The 24,389-nt window shown below is 46.9% G+C and overlaps 1 protein-coding gene across 1 annotated transcript in view; it reads right to left on the bottom strand.

Moving 5' to 3' along the window:
• The window catches only part of LOC129700490 (cysteine-rich protein 2-like), a 41,075-nt gene that overhangs the window by 14,044 nt on the left and 2,642 nt on the right, over positions 1-24,389 (bottom strand). The window contains exon 2 of the mRNA XM_055641024.1: positions 267-361. Within this exon, the coding sequence (XP_055496999.1) occupies positions 267-361 (95 nt within the window). The remainder of the gene's footprint in view (positions 1-266; positions 362-24,389) is intronic.

Here is a 24,389-nt window from a genome sequence, read left to right as displayed (position 1 = left end):
GGGCGGTGGGTTATAAAGCTTATATACTGTGTCTATTGTGGGTGCATAAGGGGTGGGATCTGAGGAAGTAGATGAGATGCGAGAGGGAAGTAAATGGGTAATGGGAACAAAGGAGGAGCTGCAAGATCCAGCACAATGGGCTGACTGGCCTCATACACTGAGAGGAGATGGGTGTGAATGAGGGTTGCTGAGTGAGTGGTGTTGATGGGAGGTGCTCCATCGCCAGCCCCCTCTACCAGACCTGCGGCTCGGCGGAGTGTACTCACCGCGGCATGGCTGCCCGGTGATAGGATCTTGTTGCAGCGCTCACACTTCAGGCAGAACTTGTGCCAGTCCCGGCCCAGCGACGTTACCTTCTCGGCTGCAACAAGATATGTGCCAGTCAGTCAGAAGCTTACCCACTTCCAAAATAAATCTCATTCACAAATATATGCTTAGAAAGCCCAAGAAGATAGACACAAAATGCAGGAATATCTCAGCGGAATACGCAGCATCTCTGGATAGATGGAATGGGTGACGTTTCAGGCCGAGACCCTTCTTCAGACCCTCCTTCTGAAGAAGGGTCTCGACCCGAAACGTCACCCAATCCTTCTCTCCAGAGATGCTGCCTGACCCACTGAGTTATATTCCTGTCATAGCCCCGGCTATTTCTACACTAACTTCCCTCAATGTCTTAGGGAATATCCTGTCAGGACCTGGAGACTTATCCACTTTTATATTTTTCAAAAGTGTCAGTACTTCTTTTACTTTGAAACTCATAGTATCCATAGCTACTCTACTAGTTTCCCTTACCTCACATAATTCAATATCCTTCTCCTTGGTGAATACCGAGTACTAATCATTAATGAGGCTGACAAAATGGGATGGAATTCTTTCCTTTATTATTGAAGCGGCAGAATCTATAGGTCATCCCAGGGTTATGAACACCCCATACACACGAGCATTTGGGAGACCGGCGGGATGGAGGAGAATGAATTTGTTGGCTGCTGTGTGGCTGCAGGCATCTTCTGCTGGGTGGGAGCATTCGCGCGCGTCTTCTTTCCCCAAACCATCCCTCATCCTTCTCTGAGGCGCCACAACCAGGGGGTAGGTGGAGCCTGCCGTTCCCTGGGCTGCTCGATCTCCTGTCACAGCTGTGTCCGTAGTCCTCTCCCACAGTGTTTTTGTTCATCTCAGACTCACAACCAGTTTGGGTAGATAAGATACAACATGCTGGAGTAACTCAGTGGGAGAGGCAGCATCTCTGGAGAGAAGGAACGGGCGATGTTTCGGGTCGAGACCCTTCTTCAGACTGAGAGCTAGGGGAGACTAGAGATATGGAAGGGTAAGGTATGAAAATGATAGATCAAAGCAGACTGATAAAGAAATGTAGAATGGTTCATTGCTAGCTGAGGGGAAGGTGAACCAATTTGGGGTACAGACAATTCTCAGGAACAGAGCGCTCTTGTAACCTGTGGAGTAGGTACATGTACACAAGCACTCAACAGTACAAGGATGGTTCTAGTCACTGCAGCAGTACTAGAGAGGGTGCCGAGGTGATTCACAAGGACGTTGCCTGGACTGAAAAATTGTGGCCATCTGGCAAAAATTGAATAGGGTGGGTGGACAGGAGGAAGGTTGTTCTTTTCAGAACAAAAAGAAACCTGATTGCAGGGATGGGGGAACAAAGAAAGAATATTTTCAGAGGGTGGTAGAGGTTTTAACCTTTCTGACTAAAGTGATGGGAGAAGCCGAAACCCTGGCCTCAATTAAACAATGTTTCAAAGGTCTTTTATTGTCACGTGTACCAATTAAGGTACAGTGATAAGCGAATGTTTGGACATGGACATGCATGGCCAGGCTCTGAAAGGGAAAGAGGCGCAGGGAGCAGAGAGTGTTGCGGTTAGAAGAGAGGGTGGGGGGGGGGGGGGGGGGGGGGGGGGACGACGACGACTCAGGGAGGGAGGGGGGGATGGTACTGAACTGAGGGTGCGGGCGGGTCTGAGTGTGCGGGGCAGAGTGTGGGGAGGTAGCGCAGTGCACAGAGTGCTAGAAACATGACACTCTTCTGGTCCAGGGCAGCACCAAAGGCTGGAGCCTTGGGCACATTCCATGGGTTAGAGCCCAGATATTTGTTAACTAGGGTATGAGGTTCAGCGGAGACCAGGCCCACAGATTGGGGAGCCGTCCAGCAGGAAAAGGTCTGCGGGATGTGGAGGACTCAGAGCCAACTTCTGATGTGACACTTTCTTTCTTTCTCCAAAGCAGAGGGAGGAGGTTGCAGCTCAGATGCAGAGGGGAGAACATCTGCTATTCCCAGCCTTCCGCAATAACCTTTGTTTAGAAACTAAACCTCAGCCAGGATGTAGTCACTCATCGTCTCAAATAGCAGCAGACAAACTTTGCAAAAAGAACGGCGAGGAATAATGGAAGGAAATGCTGGGCAAGGCCAGAGTTCACCGCTCCAGACTCCATTGTTCCTGGACCAATACTCAGGGGAGGTCACATGCTTCCCTCTGGGTTAGGGGGGGTGGGGGGGGTGGGGGGGGGGGGGGGGGGGGGGGGGGGGGGGGGGGGGTGGAGGTGGAGGCGGAGGAGGAACCTCAGCTCCTCTCTGATCCCTCAGTTCAGTTCAGTTTATTGTCACGTGTGCCGAGGTACAGTGAAAAGCTTTTGTTGCGTGCTAACCAGTCAGCAGAAAGACAAAACATGATTACAATTGAGCTATTTAAATGTCATAGTTAATATAAGAAATGTTGCCGTAGGAATAGAGATTTAAGAGTGTAGAGCGATTGTAATAAGTGTTTGCAGATCTGCTTCAGTGACCAGCAGGCAAATTGTCGTCTGGGTTGGGCGTCATCTTGGATATGTTATGAGCTTACTTCAAATCTTAAATCCCAGGTTCTGAGCCTCTGTTGAGCAAGAAAGACATAGCTTACATACTGTGTCTCAGCGCCTCATTATTTACAGAACATAGAATGGTACAGCAGCGGAATAGGCCCTTCAGCCCACCTTCCTGTCAGCACATGGTCCCTATCGTACCTGCTTCTCTCACCTCCACTGCATCGTGTTCCTTGCATCCACCACTCTGTGTAAAAATAATCTTTCCTAAAGTTTTTCCCCTCCAGTATTTGACATTTCCTCCCTTGGAAAAAGTATCTGTCAACCCTTATCTATGCCTCTTATATACTTCTATCAGGACTTCCCTCAATCTCACACGCGGAAGAAATAATCCAACTTTGCCCAATCACTCCTTATAACTAATACTTGATAATCAAGACATACAAGCCATTTACTGCACAGGCTTCCACTGTTCTAAGAAAATAACCCCACCTACATATCTGTATGCAATTTGTACATTTTCACAGTGGGTTTTCTCCGGGTGCTTTAGTTTCGTCCCACACTCCAAAGTCATACAGTTTTGTAGATTCAGACACGGACCAGTCGGAAGAAGGGTCTCGACCGGACCCAAAATGTCACCCATTCCTTCTCTCCAAAGATGCTGCCTGTCCCACTGAGTTACTCCAGCTTTTTGTGTCTATCTCAGGTTTGTACATTAAATGGCTTCTGTATATTGTGTAGGATGTAGGATGCTGCTAGTGTACAAGGTGATCGCTGGTCAGCATGGACTCGGTGGGCCAAAGGGCCTGTTTCCGTGCTGTTTCTCTAAAGTCTAAATCTCCACAGAGCTACAATTTTCAAGTTCCGGCAACGTCATCTTTCATCTGCCCTACCCCCTCGCCAGTGCAGCAACATCTCTCCTGTGATGTAGTGATGAAAACAGTTCACAGGACTCAAACCATGACCTATCTAGTTCTGTATACAATATACAGATTATATATACTCTGTGTACAGATCTAGTATAACCTTGCTGCTCTTATATTCTAGACCTCGGCTAATAAAGCACTTTCCCACAGCCTTTTAGCCTTCATTATCTGCTACCTTTTAGCCTTCACATCTGCTACCTTTAAGTGTGGACATACGCAAGTTCACTCTGAACGTCCATAGATCCCAACACCTCTCCCATTTCTTATGTCGATCCCTCTCCTTGTTGTGCGTCCCCATGTGTTTGCCTCAGACTACCCTGGATTAAATCTCACTTCTCATTGTCAGCTTGCCTGACCTGACCACCCGAATCTCCCTGCAGCCTACAAAGCCTCCCTCTACACTGGCAACCTCACCGGAACATCTGTATGATCTGTGAATTCCACATAATATTCCCCTACATTTTGGTCCAAATCATTCATATTCACCATAAACGCAGAGGACATGGTACTGTGATACCCCACCAGTAATAGTTTCCAATCACAAAAACATTCCTCAACCATCATCCTGTGCTTTCCGCCACTGAGCCAGTCTTGGGTACAATGTGCCACTCACCCTTGGATTCCACACCCTTTCACTTCTCTGACCTGTGTGACACATTAGGCCTTGATGAACACCTTGCAAAAACCCACATCATGCACTGCCTCACTGAGCTCTTTGAGGTAACAGGGAGTCGATCAGATTCACCTGCATTTTTCTCAGTGAAGGGTTATACTGCTCCCGAGAACATAGTCCAGTAATTGGCCCAACTCTGGTGTGTACTCTCCTCCCTCTCCCCTTGCACAACAGTACAAGGCCAATTCTCCACCACCACTCCTGTAGCCGGAAGGAATTGAATCTGTAGTCAGAGCTTTAGTGATTTCCTCCTTGCTTTCTATAACACCCTGGGATATATTTCACCTGAGCCTGGCACAGATCCCCTTTCACAGATACAGAATCCCTCCTGTTTTACCGTGTTTAGCTGGTCCAATAGTTCATGCTTATCCTACTGAGCTGTGACACTGACATTACCCCGCTCTCCCGCATAGACAGCCACAAAGTGTACTTTGAAAGCTTCATAGGTAGACAAAAGTGCTGGAGAAACTCAGCGGGTGCAGCAGTATCTATGGAGCGAAGGAAGTAGGCAACGTTTAGGGCCGAAACCCGAAGGAAATAGGCAACGTTTCGGGCCGAAACCGAGTATGAAAGCTTCATACTCCTCACAGGGTGACCATATCTGGACCCTTATAATTTAGCTAATTGTCATGTGTACCGAGGTGCAGCTAACGGCTTTTGTTGCGTGTTATCCAGTCAGCAGAAAGACAATACATGATGCCAATCGAGTGAATAGATACAGAAGGGAATAACGCTTAGTGCAAGGTAAAGCCTGCAAAGTCCAATCATGGATAGTCTGAGGGCTATGATTGAGAGCCTTTGGGTCTTACGCTTTCCCAAGCATTTCTCTCGCACTTGACAAGCTTATAAAACCTTTCAAGATTCCCTTTGAATTTATTTGGCCGTGTATAATTTTTTAAGTCGTGGACCTTTAAAGAATTCAACATTGCTGAAGTAATGACATAAACCGCAGCCAGGCCTTTCAACTCTTAACAAAAGGATAATGTGGCCTCCTGTTCACTGGATAAATGGAACAACTGGACGGCAGCAGCTGCTTCGTTTTAGTTTATTTTAGTTTGGAGATACAGCATGGAAACAGGCCCTTCGGCCCACCGAATCCGCACCGACCAGCCATTCCCACACACTAACACTATCCTACACACACCAGGGACAATCTTATATTTATACCAAGCCAATTAACTTACAAACCTGTACGTCTTGAGTGTGGGAGAAAACCGAAGATCTTGGAGAAAACCAACGCAGGGAGAACGTACAAAACTCTGTACAGACAAGCACCCGTAGTCAGGATCGAACCCGGGTCTCTGGCGCTGTAATGCAGTAGCTCTACCACTGCGCCACCCTTCAGACAGGGCTTCAGACTAGTAAGCACGCCCGTTCTCAGCTGGGATCAGGGGAGGAGAGGTCAGGACCTCCCTTTACCTGCATCCATCACGGGCTCAGGATGCCTCAATCTTCGACAGATATCTGCTAGCTGGGCTCTGCAAACCTGGCCCTCCCTCAAACCTCCTTCACCTTTCCTTAGTTTCTGTCCTTGCTTGGATTCCTCACTGGGCAGCGTGGTAGACCCAACGCTCTGACTGAGGGCTTAGAATGATTGTCTGGGTGAGGAGATCTTCTGCTGGGGTCACTGCCAGAGGCCAAGATACCCCTATCCCCAGCCCTATCACAAGCCCGAGGGCCTGTGCTTCATTGGTGGCTGAAGACCGACCAGTGATGGAGACGTGGGGCCCAGATTCCTGCATCAATTCCTTCTCTCCAGATCTACAACATCACCCAGAGATGCTGCCTGTCCCGCTGAGTTACTCCAGCGTTTTCTGCTTCAGTGTAAACCAGAATCTGCAGTTCCTTCCTACACATTCAAATACCTTTTTCCCTGCCCCGGGTTCAGGGCTAAGGGGAGCACAAGCAGCAAATGGTACCTCCCTGCCATGGTAATAATTATTTCTAACAGAGACCCAAGGGCAGTGCCCACCCCAGGTCTGACTCCTGTCATCGTGCACTGAGGGCTTTGGAATTATGGAAGAGCTTCATGGGATCTGTACAGCCTCCAGCACAGGGAAACCAGGAGTTTGAGTAAATGGTGAATCTCTCCCATTCGATTAATGGAAGAGGACTGCGTCGATGGGAATGCTGCATAAATTTAAGAGGGAGTTAGATGTGGCCCTTGTGGCTAAGGGGATCAGGGGGTATGGAGAGAAGGCAGGTACGGGATACTGAGTTGGATGATCAGCCATGATCATATTGAATGGCGGTGCAGGCTCGAAGGGCCGAATGGCCTATTCCTGCACCTAATTTCTATGTTTCTATGTTTCTATAAACCCATAAAACAGAAACAGGAACACAATTAGAATTGATCTCAGGCAAATGGGCATTCTGGTGAACATGGATGCATCAGGCTGGAGGGCCTGTTTCAGTGCTATATGACTCTAGAGGGGGCCCATTCACCGTTCAGTAAAGGGCCTGTCCCACTCGCGCGTCATCATGCGTCCGCACAGCCGACAGGAGCGCGTGACATCATTTGAAGATGGACACAAAATGCAGGAGTAACTCAGCGGGATCGGTAGCATCTCTGGAGAGAAGGAATGGATGATGTTTCGGGTTGAGACTCTTCTTCAGTCTGAAGCAGGGTCTCGACCCGAAACGTGAGCCCCAGGCCGAGTTCAGCAATCGTTTGCCTGCTTCTGTTGAAAGCGAGACGTTGCGTCATGCCAGGGTCTTGGGCCTGTCCCACTTTGGCCGTCAGTTACGTAACAAGCCGGTGGCGTGCAAAGATTTTGTTCAGGACGAAGTCCACACTCCTCCACACCACTCCATGCGCCCGTCCCGTGCCACCCACGCAGTACCCACACGCTAGCAGGTCGCGTAAATGGCGCTCGAATGACAGCCAAGTGGGACAGGCCCTTAAGACAATGACTGATCTTCTACCTCTTGAACTAAGCCCATGTCTCTCGATTCCTATCACATCCAAAAAAATCTTGCAGGAAAGGCAGGAGAGGGTTAAAGGAGACAGAGAGGGTGAGGAGGAGAGGGATAGACAAGTGTGGTGCTAACTGCTTCTATACCATGAGCTCCTTCTGTCAGCTGCTGCCCGACACAGCGGGAGGCGGCTCCAAGCGAGAGCACACAGTCCGCTCCACCCACCCTGGTGGCCACACACAGCCTTCCCCCAGCAACAGGTGTCCAGTCTTCTCAGACCTCCGGGCAGCTCCCCACCCACCCACGGGCACAGCAGGCAGCAACTCAATCCCCCTGGTGCCAGGGTCCTGTGCCAGACAGGGGCTGGGGAGGAACTGGGAAAATGCAGGACTCCCTAAGTCACGCTTGCTCACAGAAATAGCCCAACCCAATGAGACAGACTACTGTGTAGGAAGGAACTGCAGATGCTAGTTTACACTGAAGATAGACACAAAATGCTGGAGTAACTCAGCAGGCCAGGCAGCATCTCTGGATAGAAGGATCAGGTGATGTTTCAAGTGAAGACCCTTCTTCAGGCAACTGGTGCGAAGAAGTGCAGTGAGCAGACTGTCGAGAGCAGCCTCCTACAGCTACCAATTATTCGCCCATCTCTTCCCTCAGCATGTGCAGCTCCGGTCCCACTGTCAGAGGGCATGATTACTCTGGACAGGAGAAGAGGAGATTGACCAGGATGTTGCCAGGGACAGAGTGGTTCATGTTCATAAGTTAATTCTTGATAGGAGCATAATTAGTACATTCGGCCCATCAAGTCAACTCCGCCATGGCTGATCTCTCTACAAACCACATTCTCCTGCCTTGTCCCCATAATCCCCAACACCCATACTAATCAAGAATCTATCTATCTCTACCTTAAAAATATCCATTGGCCTCCACAGCCTGTGGCAATTAATTCCACAGATTTACCACCCTCTGCCTAAAGAAATTCCTCCTCATCTCCTTCCCAACGGAATGTTGAGGGACGTGGTGGGCTGACTTGTTTTTCCCCAGTAAAACGTTTGCCAAACGGAGTGCCAGATGGAAGGATACAAGATCTGAGGGGCATCAATAGGGTAGATCGAAGGAAACTTTTCCCATTAACAACTGTATAGATCAAGAGGGCATAGTTCAGGGAAGGAGGAAGATGTTTAGATGGGATCTGAGGAAGAATTATTTCACCTCAAAGTTGATCTCAACACACTGCCAAGAGTAACAGAGATGCTCATAACTCATTAAATATAAATATGAGAAAAGAACAAGTTAGTTCCAAACTGTGAGATGGTGAGGGTAGTGATGGCCATCAAAAAGGGTTACACAGTGGCACAGCAGTAGAGTGGCTGCCTTACAGCGCCAAAGACCCGGGTTCGATCCTGACTACGGGTGTTTGTCTGTACGGAGTTTGTATGTTCTCCCCGTAAACTGCGTGGGTTTTCTCCGAGATCTTCCATTTGCTCCCTGACCACAAAGGCATACAGGTTTGTAGGTTAATTGATGGTACAAAAGTAAATTGTCCCTAGTGTGTGTAGGATAGTGTTAGTGTGCGGGGCTCACAGGACGGTGGAGACCCAATGGGCTGAAAGGCCTGTTTCTGCGCTGTATCTCTCAACTAAACTAAAAAAATACAAAATCTGTGGTAGGATAAGACTAAATTTGTTGATGTGGCCGCTGGAGTTCCAATTATGGTCATGTTATGGTTGGCGGCATGTGTTGCTGACAGCAGATCTGTACCAAGCTAGATTATCCCCTACCCTCAGTCTGCCCACACACCAATCCTCCACTCAGACACTGATAACACACTCCCATCAACTGCCTCCACTCGCTCAACCAATATCCCACCCCAGTTTACTGGCTGCTCCAAAGCAGCAGCTTGGGCCATGTCTCCTGCTCTGTCCAACACTCCCACCCTACCTCGCAATACCTCACCTCCAGCCTCTTCCCCTCCACCAACCACAGCTTCAATCTCTCTATTATATCTGCTCCCTGACTCACTATCCTCCCCTCCACCCCAAAAATCTCAGTCTCTCTTATTCCACGTAATTCCCCTCCCTCTCTTGTTCCATGGATCGACGATACCCTCCCAGCCCACACCTACCCCTCACTGGCACTGCGCAGAGAAAGCCAGTGGGCAATGAGACATGGACAGGTTGGGTGAGTGGGCAGATGCATGGCGGATGCTGTTTAATATGAATAAATGTGAGGTTATCCACTTTGGTAGCAAAAACAGGAAGGCAGATTATTATCTAAATTGTGTCAAGTTGGGAATAGGGGAATACAACAGGATCTGGGGGTCCTTGTACATCAGTCAATGAAAGTAAGCATGCAGGTTCAGCAGGCAGTGAAGAAAGCGAATGGCGTGTTAGCCTTCATAACAAGAGGAGGAGTATAGGAGCGAAGAGGTCGTTCTGGAGTTGTATAGGGCCCTAGTGAGACCACACCTGGAATATTGTGTCCAGTTTTGGTCCCCTAATTTGAGGAAGGACATTCTTGCTGTTGAGGGAGTGCAGCATAGGTTCACAAGGTTAATTCCAGGGATGGCGGGATATTATGCTGAGCGAATGGAGTGGCTGGGCTTGTATACTCTGGGATTTCGAAGGATGAGAGGATATCTTATTGAAACATGAGATTGTGGTGAGTCTGTGGAATTCTCTGCCTCAGAGGGCGGTGGAGGCTGGTTCTCTGGATACTTTCAAGATAGCTTGATAGGGCTCTTAAAGATAGAGTCAGGAGATATGGGGAGAAGGCAGGAAAAGAGTACTGATTGTGGATGATCAGCCATATCACATTGAAGGGCCGAATGGCCTACTCCTGCACCTATTGTCTATTGGTTTAACCAAGTCCGAGTCAGGTTAAGCCTGAGGTTAGTCATGGCGGCCTGCCCTGCATCTGACATTCATCAGTGAAGGGGCAAATTTCCTCGATATTCCTGCAGCGCGGTGCAAAGTGTTCTCTCCTGCACAGCACCCTCACATTATCAGACACATTTCCCATCTGCACCAGCTATCAATAGCACCCACCCACGGTATCGCACACCAGAACAATATCACTTTGACAGGGATTGGGGTGGGAACCTTCCCTTGGCACCCTGTACCACTGCTTCATTATTTACACTGCTTTTCCTCAGCGCCAGGGCGGAGAAGGTTCTCAGCAGCATATTGTTTCAATCTACGTAATCCCATCTCCTCTCTCACACAAAGTGCTCTTTAATCAGCAGTCAGTAACCAGGCCCTGCTGCATTGTGTTTCCAAGTCTTACTCCCTAATCCCAAACTGGAGTCAAACAAAGGTCTAGGAATTTCAACACCAGGGCAGTGCCCAAAGTACAAGCGCTGTCATGGAACTTATTCTGCTTTTGATCAGACACAATCTTATTGAATGGCACAGCAAGGCAGGGGGGCAAGGAGACTTTATCCTGACATTAATCTGTACTGTGTTGTGTGGCACTACTTCAGACTAGATCCAGCAGGTCAGAACATTTAATATATGAGGCATCATCAGCAGGAAGAGTGTACACAGACATACTAGGTAACCTCAAGTGTCAGTGTTACAGTTGAACAAAGGGGACTATGGAGCCATGAGGGAAGAGCTGGCCAAAGTTGACTGGAAAGATACCCTAGCAGGGATGACAGTGGAACAACAATGGCAGGTATTTCTGGGAAACATACAGAAGGTGCAGGATCAGTTCATTCCAAAGAGTAAGAAAGATTCCAAGGGGAGTAAGGGGCTGACAAGGGAAGTCAGGGACAGTATAAAAATAAAAGAGAAGTAGCACAACATAGCAAAGATGAGCGGAAAGTCAGAGGATTGGGTAATATTTAAAGAGCAACAGAAGATAACTAAAAAGACAATAAGGGGAGAAAAGATGAGGTACGAAGGTAAGCTAGCCAAGAATATAAAGGATAGTAAAAGTTTCTTTAGGTATGTGAAGATGAAAAAATTAGTTAAGGCAAACGTTGGACCTTTGAAGACTGAAAAAGGTGAATTTATTATGGGGAACAAGGAAATGGCAAAGGATTTGAACAGGTACTTTGGATCCGTCTTCATTAAGTAGGACACAAACAATCTTCCTGTTGTACTAGTGGCCAGGGGATCTGGGGTGCCAGAGGAACTGATGGAAATCCACATTAGGCAGGAAATGGTGTTGGGTGGACTGATGGGACTAAAGGCTGATAATTCCCCAGGGCCTGGTGGTCTACATCCCAGGGTAGTTAAGGAAGAGGCTCTAGAAATCGTGGACGCATCGGTGATAATTTTCCAATTTTCTATAGATTTACGATCAGTTCCTGGGGATTGGAGGGTAGCTAATGTTATCCCACTTTTTAGGAAAGGCGGAAGAAAGAAAACAGGGAATTATATACCAATTAGCCTGACATCGGTGGTGGGGAGATGCTGGAGTCAATCATAAAAGATGAAATAGCGGCACATTTGGATAGCAGTAACAGGATCGGTCCAAGTCAGCATGGTTTACGAAGGGGAAATCATGCTCGACTGATCTTCTGGAATTTTTTGAAGATGTAACTAGGAAAAACCAGTGGATGCAGTGTACCTGGACTTTCAGAAAGCTTTTGATAAGGTCCAACTTAGGAGATTAGCGGGCATAATTAGGGCACATGGTACTGGGAGTAGAGTGCTGACATGGATAGAAAATTGGTTGGCAGACAGGAAACTACAGGAGCTACAGAACCAGCTTCACCTCTGACCGAGGTGTACAATGTAGTTATAGTACCGGGATCAACCCAACATTGCTTCACAAAAAGCAGGATGTCCACTCTCATGCTTCAGAGTGATGGAAGCCATTGTCAGCAGTGCATTCAAGTGACACTCACCAATGCAAAGTTTGGGTTTTGCCAGGACCACCTCCAACAAATGAGTCTAACGTCATCATTCAAAGGCATTACAATCACAGACGTATGAAAACAGCACCTTCAGCTCACCAAATCCATGTGAATAAGTGAGCATCCATTTACACTAGTCTCCAGCACTACCCCCATTTTATTCCCTCCACATTCCCATCAATTCCCTCCAGATTCTACCACTCATCTGCACACAAAGGCAAATTAAGTTATCACACCACACTTTCTTGGGATCTGGGAGGAAACCAGAGCACCGAGAGAAAACCTATGCAGTGACACAGAGAATATGCATACTCCATAAAGATAGCATCCGAGGTCATGATTGAACCTGTGTCTTTGGAGCTACGAGGCCTCTACCAGCAGCGCCGTTCCATCACCCATCAGCAACTCACTCACCATCAGTGTGTTAGGGATCACTAACCAGAAACTCAACTGGATGGCTGTATAAATACTGATGCTACAAAATCATCAAGATCGGGGGCTTGGTATCCCACATTTCAAAACTCACCTCCTGATACACCAAAGCCTTGCCACCATCTACAACGCAGAAATCATGAGTGTGCTCTACTACTCCCCTCTTGACTGGGTGACTGCAGCTCCAGCATCTCAAGGAGCTCAACATCACCCAGGGACCACACCATTGGCATCCCGTCCACCACGGACACATCCACTACCCCCATCAATGGCGCAGTGACCGCAGTGTACACCAACTACAAAATGTATTGCAATTGCTTGACCAGGCTATCACAACAGCACCTCTACTGGCAAGGTCAGATGCAGCTTGTGAAGACCATCACCTCCCTCAAGTTGCACACCTTCCTGACTTGGGAAAAATACACACCAAGTTACCTCAAGTTACACACCAGTCCTTCATTATTGTTGTGTCTCAGTCGTGGAACTCCCACCGCAACAGTGCTTTCACTTTCACCAGAAAGACAGCAGCTGTTGAATAAGGCAGCTTAACTTTCAGAAGACCATTTTGGCATGGGCAATAAATGACGGCCTTGTAAACAGTACAGGACCACAAACTATGGACGGATATGGTCCATGGGAAAGTGCAAATCCTGAAACAGCATTTCTGTCCTGACCCTTATCTTACACACAGTTTGGGTGAAAATTCCAAGGTGTGCTATTCCCAATCTTGGCCGTTTCTTGCACAGTACATGCCTTAGACTATTCTCAAACCCTTAAAAACAAAGACCGAAAAACAGGAAAACCCAATCGTGTTTGACCCCAAATGAGGTAAAACCTGCAGCCCTTTTGGTACAATGTGTAAAAGATCATAATTTAACCAGCTCACCAAGGAATCAAATAAATAACTGGGAAACCATCTGATATGGACTGAAGTTGGCACCATGCCACACATATCAAATTCAGTGAATAAAGAAATCTACTGAACCATGGTGTCATACCATAACCCACGATTAAGAAGGGAATCTCCAAGGAACAGAGTGAATAGTGGCATTGAGCCCAGAGATTTATCTGCCAGTTTCATCATCCAGTGTGGTATACACTTGCCAATGGAAAGGCGGTTCACCTTGTCCATCGAAGTTAGCCCTGCTCACCCTAAACACCCTATCCCTCTCCATCGCCAGTTGTTCTGTTGTTGCTTGACAACCAAGTACTTCTCAATTGAAGGCAAGGATCCAATTATACATCTGGTCTCTCTCAAAAAGTACCTCTTCAAAAACCAGGATATGGGCAGGCCAAGTGAATGGATAAGTGCGTGGCTGATGGAATATGATGTAGATAAATGTCAGGCCGCCCACTTTTCTGGAATAAAAATAGAAAACTGAATTTTTTTTTAACAGCGAGACCTAGGTGAACATAAAGCAAGTCACTGAGTTACCATGCTGTTACAGAGGGCGATGATAAATGCAAACAATACGCATACCTTTATTGCAAAGAACATTTGAATGAAAGAGTAAAGTTGCTTTACTAGCCACATTGAGATGAGATCTGGAATATTGTGTCCAGATTTGGATGTAAGGAAGGATATACTGTGATGATAAAAGGTGTGCAGTGAATGGATTCCCAGTAGAGTGACTCTGCTATACAAGCAGAGTGACAGCAGACTGGCGCCGTACTATCTAGAAGAATGAGATGATCTCATCGAAAATGTTCCAAATTCTTATGTCTTGCATAGGGTATGTGCAGGGATGATGTTTCGCCTGGCTAGGGTATCTTGTACCCAATACCTGGTCGGAGACTCAGAATAAGTGGTCAGCCGTTCAAGAAAGATGAGAAGAAGCCCCTTCTTCCATAGGGTGGTGAATGCTTGGCATTCTCCTTCTGGAGGTCTGTGAAGGTTCAAATTCTGTGTGTATTTGAGGCACATTTCATATAATGAGAACGTTGAGGATCGAGATGGGGTGAAAGACACTTTGAGGGAAAAGAACAGTCAGCTCGCTGAATGGAATAGCTCACTCTCCTAGGTCCTAGGGCTCCCCCCCCCCCCCCCTGACAGGGCACCTCAGTATTGATTCCACAGGGTCTTCTCCATCCCAATCCCTTAACCAGGTTACCCCAACTACCCCGCAGATAGACACAAAAAGCTGAGTAACTCAGCGGGACAGGCAGCATCTCTGGAGAGAAGAAATGAGTGACGTTTCGAGTTGAGACACTTCTTCAGACTGAATGGTCTCGACCCGAAACATCACCCATTCCTTTTCTCCAGAGATGCTGCCTGTCCCGCTGAGTTGCTCCAGCTTTTTGTGTATCTTCGGTTTAAACCAGCATCTGCAGTTTCTTCCTACACAAACCCAAACTACTCGCACTGATGCACTAATCCTCACGCCCCCCCCTCCTCTCCGAACTCCCACCATCCCCTCCGCAGTACCTCGCCTCAACATCTATCCACTCTGATCCCAACCCCCATCCATGTCGTGTCTTGAACACTACCCTGTTCCCCCCTGACCTCCCCCTTTCCAATACACAACGGTCTGTCCTCAACAGAGGCTTCACCCACTTTCCTCTCCACCTCCACCTCAACCTCAATGAGTTCCGGGTCCGCCACAACGTAGAGTTTTTCTTCCGTTGCCTCCATGCTTTTTTCTATGGGAAGGATCCTCACCACCCAGTGATGACCTCTTTTCCCGTCTCCACCGGTCCCTCTCCTCTTGGACTCTCCCGGATAGCCTTCTACCCTCTTTATATCTTTCCATTTCTAACTGCCTGCGTGAAATCAACCATCTTAACTTTTCCACTCCCCTTATCTACTCTAACCTCGTCCCCTCTGAAGGTACAGCTAGCAGAGCTGGTCCTCACCCTCAACTTCTCCTTCGACTCTTCCTACTTCCTCTAAATCCAAGGTGTAGCCATGGGCACTTGTATGGGCCCCAGCTATGCCTGCCTCTTTGTAGGGAACGTTGAACAATCTGTTCCAGGCTGTTCCAGGTTTTTTTATGTTAATCTTTGCTGCTTATAATTATTTAAAGACAAAAATGGCAGATGACACAGATTCACCACCCTCTGACTGAAGAAATTCCTCCTCATCTCCTTCATCAAAGAACATCCTTTAATTCTGAGGCTAAGACCTCCAGTGCTAGACTCTCCCACTAGTGGAAACATCCTCTCTACATCCACACTATTCAAGCCTTTCACCATTCTGTACATTTCAATGAGGTCCCCCCACATTCTAAACTCCAGCAAGTACAGGCCCAGTGCTGTAAAATACTCATCGTATGTTAACCTAATCATTCCTGGGACTGCTCCCAGGGATGGGTACGGTGAGCTTGGCAGGGTTCTGAGGTGTGTGTTGAGGAGCCCAGGCAGGCGAAAGGAGCGGTGATTTGAGGGGGATGTTTTTGTTTCCTCCTCCCCCCACACAGAGGCTGGCTGTAGTTTGGAATATAATTTGGTGAGGTGGTGAAGACAAAATTTAAGAAGCATCTAGACAAGTACTTGAATTACCAAGACAAGGAGGTATATGGATCTAATGTGGGTAATTGGAATTAGTGTAGGTGCTTAAAAGGATGGCACGGATAAGGTGGGCTGAATGGCCCGTTTTGTTTAGATGACTCAAAGTGGAGAGGATTCCAGCTCCAGGACAGACTGGCAATAGAAAGACAGCTGAAGAAGGATCTCAACCCAAAACATCACCCATCCCCTCACTCCAGAGATGCTGCCTGTCCTGCTGAGTTACTTGAGCATTTTGTATCTATCGGTGGTTTAAACCAGCATTGGCAGTTCCTTCTGACACAATAGAAAGACATTTTTCTGCATTGGGCAAGTGTCTGGACATAAAGAAGAGCCTGGGATGCCTTTGCTCTCTGAAGGTAACCTGCTGCTCTCAAGCAATGGCTACATTGGGATCTGCTCCCACCAGAAGGTGATAGCGACATTCCGCCCACTTGGCACTTCCAATACTCTTGCCAAACGGTTTAGCAAAGTGTGGAATGGTGCCAGTAGCAGACATTCTGGATAGCAGAGACCAAGGGAGTTAAAACATCAGGGTTAAGATTGACTAACCTGATAAAGCATTAGCCAGGTGAGCACTACCCTCAACATCTGTGCCCCTGGTTAAGAACATTAACCTAGGAAGCAGGAGTAGGATAATTGGCCTCTCAATCCTGTTACATCCTCAAGAAATAGACGGATTCTACCTCAAATAAGTTTTCCTGCTCTCTCCACCATCGATTCCCCCAATATCCAGAAACCAATACAATCACAGGGAGAATGTACAAATTCCACACATATTCAGCATGCGAGGTCACGATTGAACCCGAGTCTCTGATACTGTGAGGCTGCAGATCTACCAGCTGCATCACTGTGCTACTATCCTCAATGTCAGCAAGACAAAGGAGATAGTAATCGGCTTCAGGAAACGAGTGGTACACATCCCCAGTTTGCATAGACGGTGCCGAAGTAGAGAAGGTTGAAAACTTCAAACTCAGGAGTCAATATCACCAACAATTTCTCCTGGATCACCCATAATGAAGCAACGACCAAGAAAACATACCAACGTCTCTACTTCCTTAGAAGGCTTAGAAAGTTCGACATGTCCCCTACAACTCTCACCAACGTCTACAGATGCACCATAGAAAGCATTTTATCAAGATGCATCACAGCTTGCTTTGGGAACAGCACCATCCAAGACCGCAAGAAATTGGAGGGAATTGTAAACGCATTTACACTGCCTCTGCAAGGCCACCAGCATAATCAAGGAAGAACCCACCCTGGCCACTCCCTCTTCTTCCCTCTCCAATCGGGCAAAAGGTATAGAAGTGTGAAAACGCACACCTCCAGACTCAGGAACAGTTTCTTCCCAGCTATTATCAGGCAACTGATTCATCCTACCACAACCAGAGAGTGGCACTGATCTACTATCTACCTCTTTGGTGACCTTCGGACTATCTTTGATCAGACTTTGCTGGCTTTACCTTGAACTAAACATTATCTTATCATGTATCCATACACTGTGAATGGCTCAATTGTAATTCTGCTGACTGGATGGCACGCAACAAAAGCTTTCCACTATACCTTGGTACACTTGACAATAAACTAAACTGAAAGTGGGTGGAAAAATATCACCCTGGCTGATTACTAAATAATATAGTGATCATGAGAGGGAACATCCTCCAAAAGAACTGCAGATGCTGGTTTTAAACCAAATTTAGACAAAATGCTGGAGTAACTCAGCGGGTCAGGCAACATTTCTATTCCTTTTCTTCAGGGATGCTGCCTGACCCGCTGAGTTACTGCAGCTTTTTGAGTCCGTCCTCTAAATCTAATCTGTTGGACCCTGCAAAAATTGTGTAACTTCAACAAGATGCAGACTCTGTAGAACACAGCTCCAGTCTACTTTATCACTCCTTGCATGGTAAAGCCTGGAACCAGACTGGTAAATTTTCACTGCATTGCCTCTACAGCAAATATATCCTTTTCTAGGAAAGGAGATTAGGCTCTTGATGCTGACTCACTAAGGTCCTGTATATGTGCAGTAGGGCCAATATACCATTTGACTCAAAGATAGACACAAGCTGCTGGAGTAACCTCACGGGACAGGCAGCATCTCCGGAGAGAATGAATGGGTGACGTTTTGGGTCGAGACCCTTCTTCAGACTGAGTCAGGAAAGAGGGCATCTAAAGATATAGAAGGGTACAAAGGCCATGTAAGGTGTGAAAAGGTCAGATCAAAGCAGATAATACTCAAGGAAATGTACAATGCTCCATTGATGGCCAAGGGGAAGATAACGAGGAACAGACGGTGGTAGCGAGTCTGGATAAAAACATGGTGGTAGAGCTGAAGAGCAGCTTTTGACTCTCTGGTGGCTTGCTTTCAGTGACTATTCAAACTAGACCAAAGTCCCTTTGTATAATACCTGATTCTCACCATTAAATTGAGAAACGAGAACCCGCCTAAAGAGGGAATCCTGCCGATCCCGGCCCCTGCTCGCCCCAAGGACCGGAGGGAGTCGAACAAAGGATCGATGAACGCACCGGTTACAGGGGGCAGTGCAATGCCTCGACAGTGGAGTGGGCCGCTGGAGGCCCTACAACAGCCTGGGGCTCAGCTGGACCGGGTAATGCTTGAAGAGGCCTAGCACATGCACCAGCCACAGCCTGCAGCGGCACAGAGCGGCGGAGGACACCAACAGCTAGACTTGGCCAGACCAACCCTGCAATAATGCCAGGACAATGGGCCTTGATGGCCAGGTTAACACTGCTATACCTATGACAACCTGAACGTGAAAATTGTCCCAAATCTGCCGATTCTGTATATTGTCTCAGTGTACTACCACTATACACTTGTACCATATCTGAGATGCTTATCCAAGATGTATCTAAGTGCTTATGATGTGACAAATAAAGTAGCAAATAAATAATTCTTCTGTGGATAGGCAAAAAGGACAGCTTCACAAGAATATCAGTCCTGCCCTTGCCCACCACCAGCAGTGCCATTCCAGCCCTACCCTGAGCTGTATTAAGATGGCATTTAATAAGGAAAACATAACTGACAGAATGGAAGGAAAAAATTCAACTCCTGCAGATGCTTGACACAGGAAGGAGCCTCAGCAAAGCCAAGCTGTTTCAGCAGTATTTATAACGTCCAACACCCCAGCAACGAGACACCAAAAGGTCATCCCTCTTCCTGCACAATGCCGTCTTGTGTATTCCTTCCCACTGGAAACTGAGATGGAAGCAGAGATTCCCAGTGGAAAAATGAAAAGCACGCCAGCTCCCGTCACGAGGGGAGCACATGACAGGTGGGTGATGAAAGCCCCCTTGTACACTTCCCTGCCAATCTGGCAACCTGCCCCGCACACACTCCCCACCCTCAGCATCGCAGCAGCCACGCCAGAGTCAGTTTATACGCAAAACCCAATACTTCTGTGGGGAAACTCTAGCAAGTTAATTCATAAAATAACCATTCCTTAAAATTAACGCATCACACATTCCCCTTCTTTGTAACTTTTCTCTGACCCGGAGATTCTGTTTCAAATAGGGTGCTCATTGTAAAAGCCTTGGAGAGCACACAGTTTGCTTAGGGCACAGTGATGTAACATGTTAATCCTGAAAACCAATCAAGTACCAACAACATCAGCCACACTAAACTGTGAACAACGCTGCACTCGCATACATTGCTGGATTATTAATTTAATATTCTGTCTACATGATCCGTCAGCACAATTCTTCTGTCCCACTCAAGGGAGGCGCAGCAGCAGAGCTACTGCCTTTCAGCAGGGTTTGATCCCGACTACAGGTGCTGTCTGTACGGAGTTTGTGACCGTGGGGGTTTTCTCAGAGATCTTTGGTTTCCTCCCACATTGCAAAGGCATACAGGTTTGTAGGTTAATTCAATTGGTAATAATGTAAATTATCCCTCTAGAGTGTACGTGGGATTGTGTTTGTGCGCGGGGATCGCTGGTCGCCGCTGACTCGGTGGGCCGAAGGGCTGTTTCCGCGCTGTATCTCTAAACTAAAAAAACTAAAACTAACTTGTCAATTACTTTCTGCTTAGCTTCCTGATTTATCCAATCATTATAAAAATAGAGATGACGAGATTAACTAAATATTCAGAGTTTCCAATGGTATTTATAATCCACTGGACCAGGCATAATTCGTTTCCTGCATTACAGTGTGTCTGCCCCAGAAATACATCATTGTCTGTGAATCCCTTTGGGACCTTCTGGGTCAAAAGACTTGGTAAAAATACAAATTCTGTCTTCCTCTGGTGGTCTGTTACAACAGGAGCTACTGCTCTCACAACTTTCGATGTACGGGGAGAACTGTCTCTGCACTTGGATACGATCAAGGGGAAAGAGCTTCTGAAACAAGCATATGCTTCACATCCTTAAATATCAGTGTTGTTGTGTGGCATAACTCAGCTCTGACACTCCCCAGCTACAATAAAAGAGCTTGAGAGCATGCCAAACTGTGATTTACAGGTCATCCACCTGTAATTTTATCCTGGTTTTCCTCTCAACGATGCTGCCTGATCTGAGTAGTTTCTGCGGTATATTATTTCAGACTTCCAGCACATGCTGACTGCATCTCACAGTTCCATTATGTTGTGGTTGCTGGTTACATTTCCTTCTAACGGCCCTCATTCATCGCCTCTACTTACACTCAAGTTCCATTATGATTCATTTGAGGGCACCCAAAACAATTACATCATCTCACAGCCTTGATTTCCACCCTAACTACAAACATTCCCTCAGTTCTCTCCGTCCCTCCCTCTGTAACTCCCACTTTACACACCCACCTTTGCTTCACTGTCTCCAACCAAATTAATGAGCAAGACAGATTTGCTTTTTCAAAGCATCCCACTGGACTTCAGGATACCCTAATCTATTTGCAAGTAATGAAGGATCTCAATACAACTCTTGTTTTAACATAGAAAAGCCACTTCAGTCAGCATACACTCTCATTAGAAGCAGTGGCAGGTAACTGATACTGGTTACAGGATTAATCAGCACTAAGACTGGGAAGAGGTTCCTACTGTTCCTTTAATTAACTTTTACTTTAGTTTAAAATGCAGCATGGAAACAGGCTCTTTGGCCCACCGGGTCTATGCCAACCATCGACATTTCAGGTCGAGACCCATCTTCAGACCCCGAACCGAAACGTCACCCATTCCTTCGCTCCAGTCATGCTGCCTGTCCTGATGACTTACTCCAGCATTTTGTGCCCATCTCCAGTGTACACAAGCATGTGCAGTTCTTTCCTATACACTATGCCAACCATCGATCTAGTTCTATATTATCCCACTTTCTCATCCTATCCCTACACATAAGGAGCATTTTTTTTACAGAAGCCAGTTAATGTCTTTGGGATGTGGGAGGATACCAGAGCACCCAGAGGAAACCTATGCATTCATAGTGAGAACATTCAAATGTCACGCAGATAGCACCCAAGGTCCGAATTGAACCCAGTTCTCTGTTGCTGTGAATAGACATAAAATGCTGGAGTAATTCAGTGGGATAGGCAACATCTCTGGAGCAGGAATGGGTGACGTTTTGGGTCGAGATCCGTCTTTAAACTGAGAGTCAGTGGAGAGGGAAATGAGAGATATAGACAGATATAGAACAAATGAATGAAAGATATGTAAAAAGCAACAATGATCAAGGAAACAGTCCACAGCCAACAATGGTCTATTTCCTTGATATTTGTTACTTTTTGGCATATCTTTCATTCATTTGTTCTAAATCTCTCTTTATCACAGTCTATATCTCGCGTTTCTCTTTCCCCTGATTCTCAGTCTGAAGGGATTTGACCCAAAACAACACATATTCCTTTTCTCCAGAGCTGCTGCATGATCCGCTGAGTTACTCCAGCTTTTTATGTCTATCTTTTGTTTAAACCAGATCTGCAGTTCCTTCGTACACATAAACCCTCTGGCTTCTGTTAAGGAATACTACTACATCAAAACCATCTGGGTTATAAGGTTAATTCCGTGGTTTAAATTGTCCCAGTACAGGTGCCTATGGGAATAGGAGTTGTAAATGAACACGTGGAAGAACAGGTTGCAGGGATATAAACCTGTCATGGGATAGGATTGCTCTGTGACTAGATGGGCTGAATGACCTCATTCCTTGCCAGCAGAAAGCATGAGCGAACGTTTATGAAGTTCACTCACAAAGGTGACTGCTGATTAACAGCGACAAGCTGTACCAAACTACAGCAGCAGCAGCTCAGTTGGACTGCAGAAACCCCATCACCACCAAGGTGTCCAACCCTCCCAGATGCTGCGTGTGATTTACAGCCGAAACAAAGCTGATTTCACAGGCCAATGAAGCAGTAGGCCAACTTCATCTTGAAACCCTGCCACACCTAAGATGAGGCCCTGTCTGGATTTAAAACACAGGTTTAACCCCTCGAGTGCAACAACACTAATAATCTTTCCTTTTCTTTTCAAAAGGACCTGTTTTTCTTTGGCAGTTACACGCAGTAGAATTGCTCTGTTCTGGTAAAAGTGATTGCAGCTGTGTACTAGCTGTGAGTGCAGTTCCAGCTGATTGACTGGCAAGGATAAGCAACACTCAGTAAAATAAAATTCTCCGTTTATCACCTAGGATTAATGGCTTTCATTCTATTCGCCATGGAACAGCTCCTGCCCTCAGTCAGCTCCCCTTCCCACCATTCACAACCCTCATGGGATTTCCCTGTTAATATTCTCACACTCACAAGTAATAATACTTTCCTGGGAGCCAGATGAAAATTGACTTCCCTTCACGAGTAATCAAAGAGTCTCACAGCATAGGGAAACAGCATCAGTGAATGGATTACTCTGATGGATACGCAGACTAAATGGACAAGCAATCCATAAAAAACAGTGACTCCGCAATAAATGTTATTTGCTCTGCCGGCACTTATCACGATTGAATAGTCAATGAATTCACAACTTTTCAAGTCAGAGGCAAAAACCCTTCAAATGCGTCAGGGAGATAAGTTCATGTTCGTAAGTTCTAGGAGCAGAATGAGGCCATTTGGCCGATCAAGTCCACTCCACCATTCAATCATGGTTGATCTATCCCCCCCACCTCCATTCCCCCCACAACCCCCGACACCCATAGCAATCAAAAATCTGTCAATCTCCTTGAAGGGAGATCCACCTTCTCCCTTCGAAAAGCGTCGCCCCTGAGTAAATGGTCGGTTTCTTGTGGCCAAGAGCGATGAGTTAGTGTCATTGTGATATAGTGTAGAAACAGGCCCTTCGGCCCAGCTTTCCCACACTGGCCAACATGTCCCAGCTAGACTAGTCTCACCTGCCCACATTTGGCCCATATCATTCCAAACCTGTCCTATGCACCTATCTGTCTAACTTTCTTAAACATTGGGATAGTCCCAGCCTCAATACCCCCTCTGGCAGCTTGTTCCATATATGTGAAAAAGTTACCCCTCATATTCCTATTAAATCTTTTCCCCTCCACCTTAAACCATTGTCCTCTGGTCCTCGAATCACCTACTCTGGGCAAGAGACTGTGTATCTACCCGATCTATTCCTCTCATGATTTTATATATCTCTACAAGATTATCCCTCATCGTCCTGCGCTCCAATGAATAGAGTTCCAGCCTACTCAACCTCTCTCTAGAGCACCGACTCTCTAGTCCTGGCAACATCCTTGTAAATCTTCTTTATACCCTTTCCAGCTTGCAGTGCTGTGGCCAAGTCTTGTAACCACAGTCAGTCCCCAAGGTTTGGGTCCCTCTTACACTCTTTCTGCCATCTCGTTTAAATGCAGTGACCACAGTAGAACTGTTACCTGATGATGTCAACCAGTCGCAGCGAATGAGCTGTAGCAGAAGGGGCTTGAGAGATGAAAGACCTGTGGTGTGCACTGGGATTGGTGATCTGGAGTCACCTGAATCTGCAACATCCACCACAGCTCCGTCCCAGCAGCATTCCAACATTCAAGTAACGTGGGACGACTGAGACGCGACCTGAAACATCACATATTCCTTCTCTCCAGAGATGCTACCTGTCCCACTGAGTTACTCCAGCATGTTGTGTCTCTACCAGTAGTATGAAATGTCTACACATTCTGGCTGACAACTGCTTTGTCCAAAAAGCATCCCGTGCCCCGGTTAACCCACTGCTTCCTCCAGGGTTCCCCATCTCTGCGTTTTATCATTACTCCTATCTGGTGGTTTGCTGCAGTCCTTTAACAGTGGCAGGATCTGACACTCCTACGCATAGCATCACAAATCGTAGCTCATAAAAAAA

Source organism: Leucoraja erinacea, chromosome 9 (assembly GCF_028641065.1).
Source record: "Leucoraja erinacea ecotype New England chromosome 9, Leri_hhj_1, whole genome shotgun sequence".
NCBI classification, from domain to species: domain Eukaryota; kingdom Metazoa; phylum Chordata; class Chondrichthyes; order Rajiformes; family Rajidae; genus Leucoraja; species Leucoraja erinaceus.
Note: the sequence above shows the minus strand (reverse complement) of the source record. Positions and strands in the feature narration are given on the sequence as shown.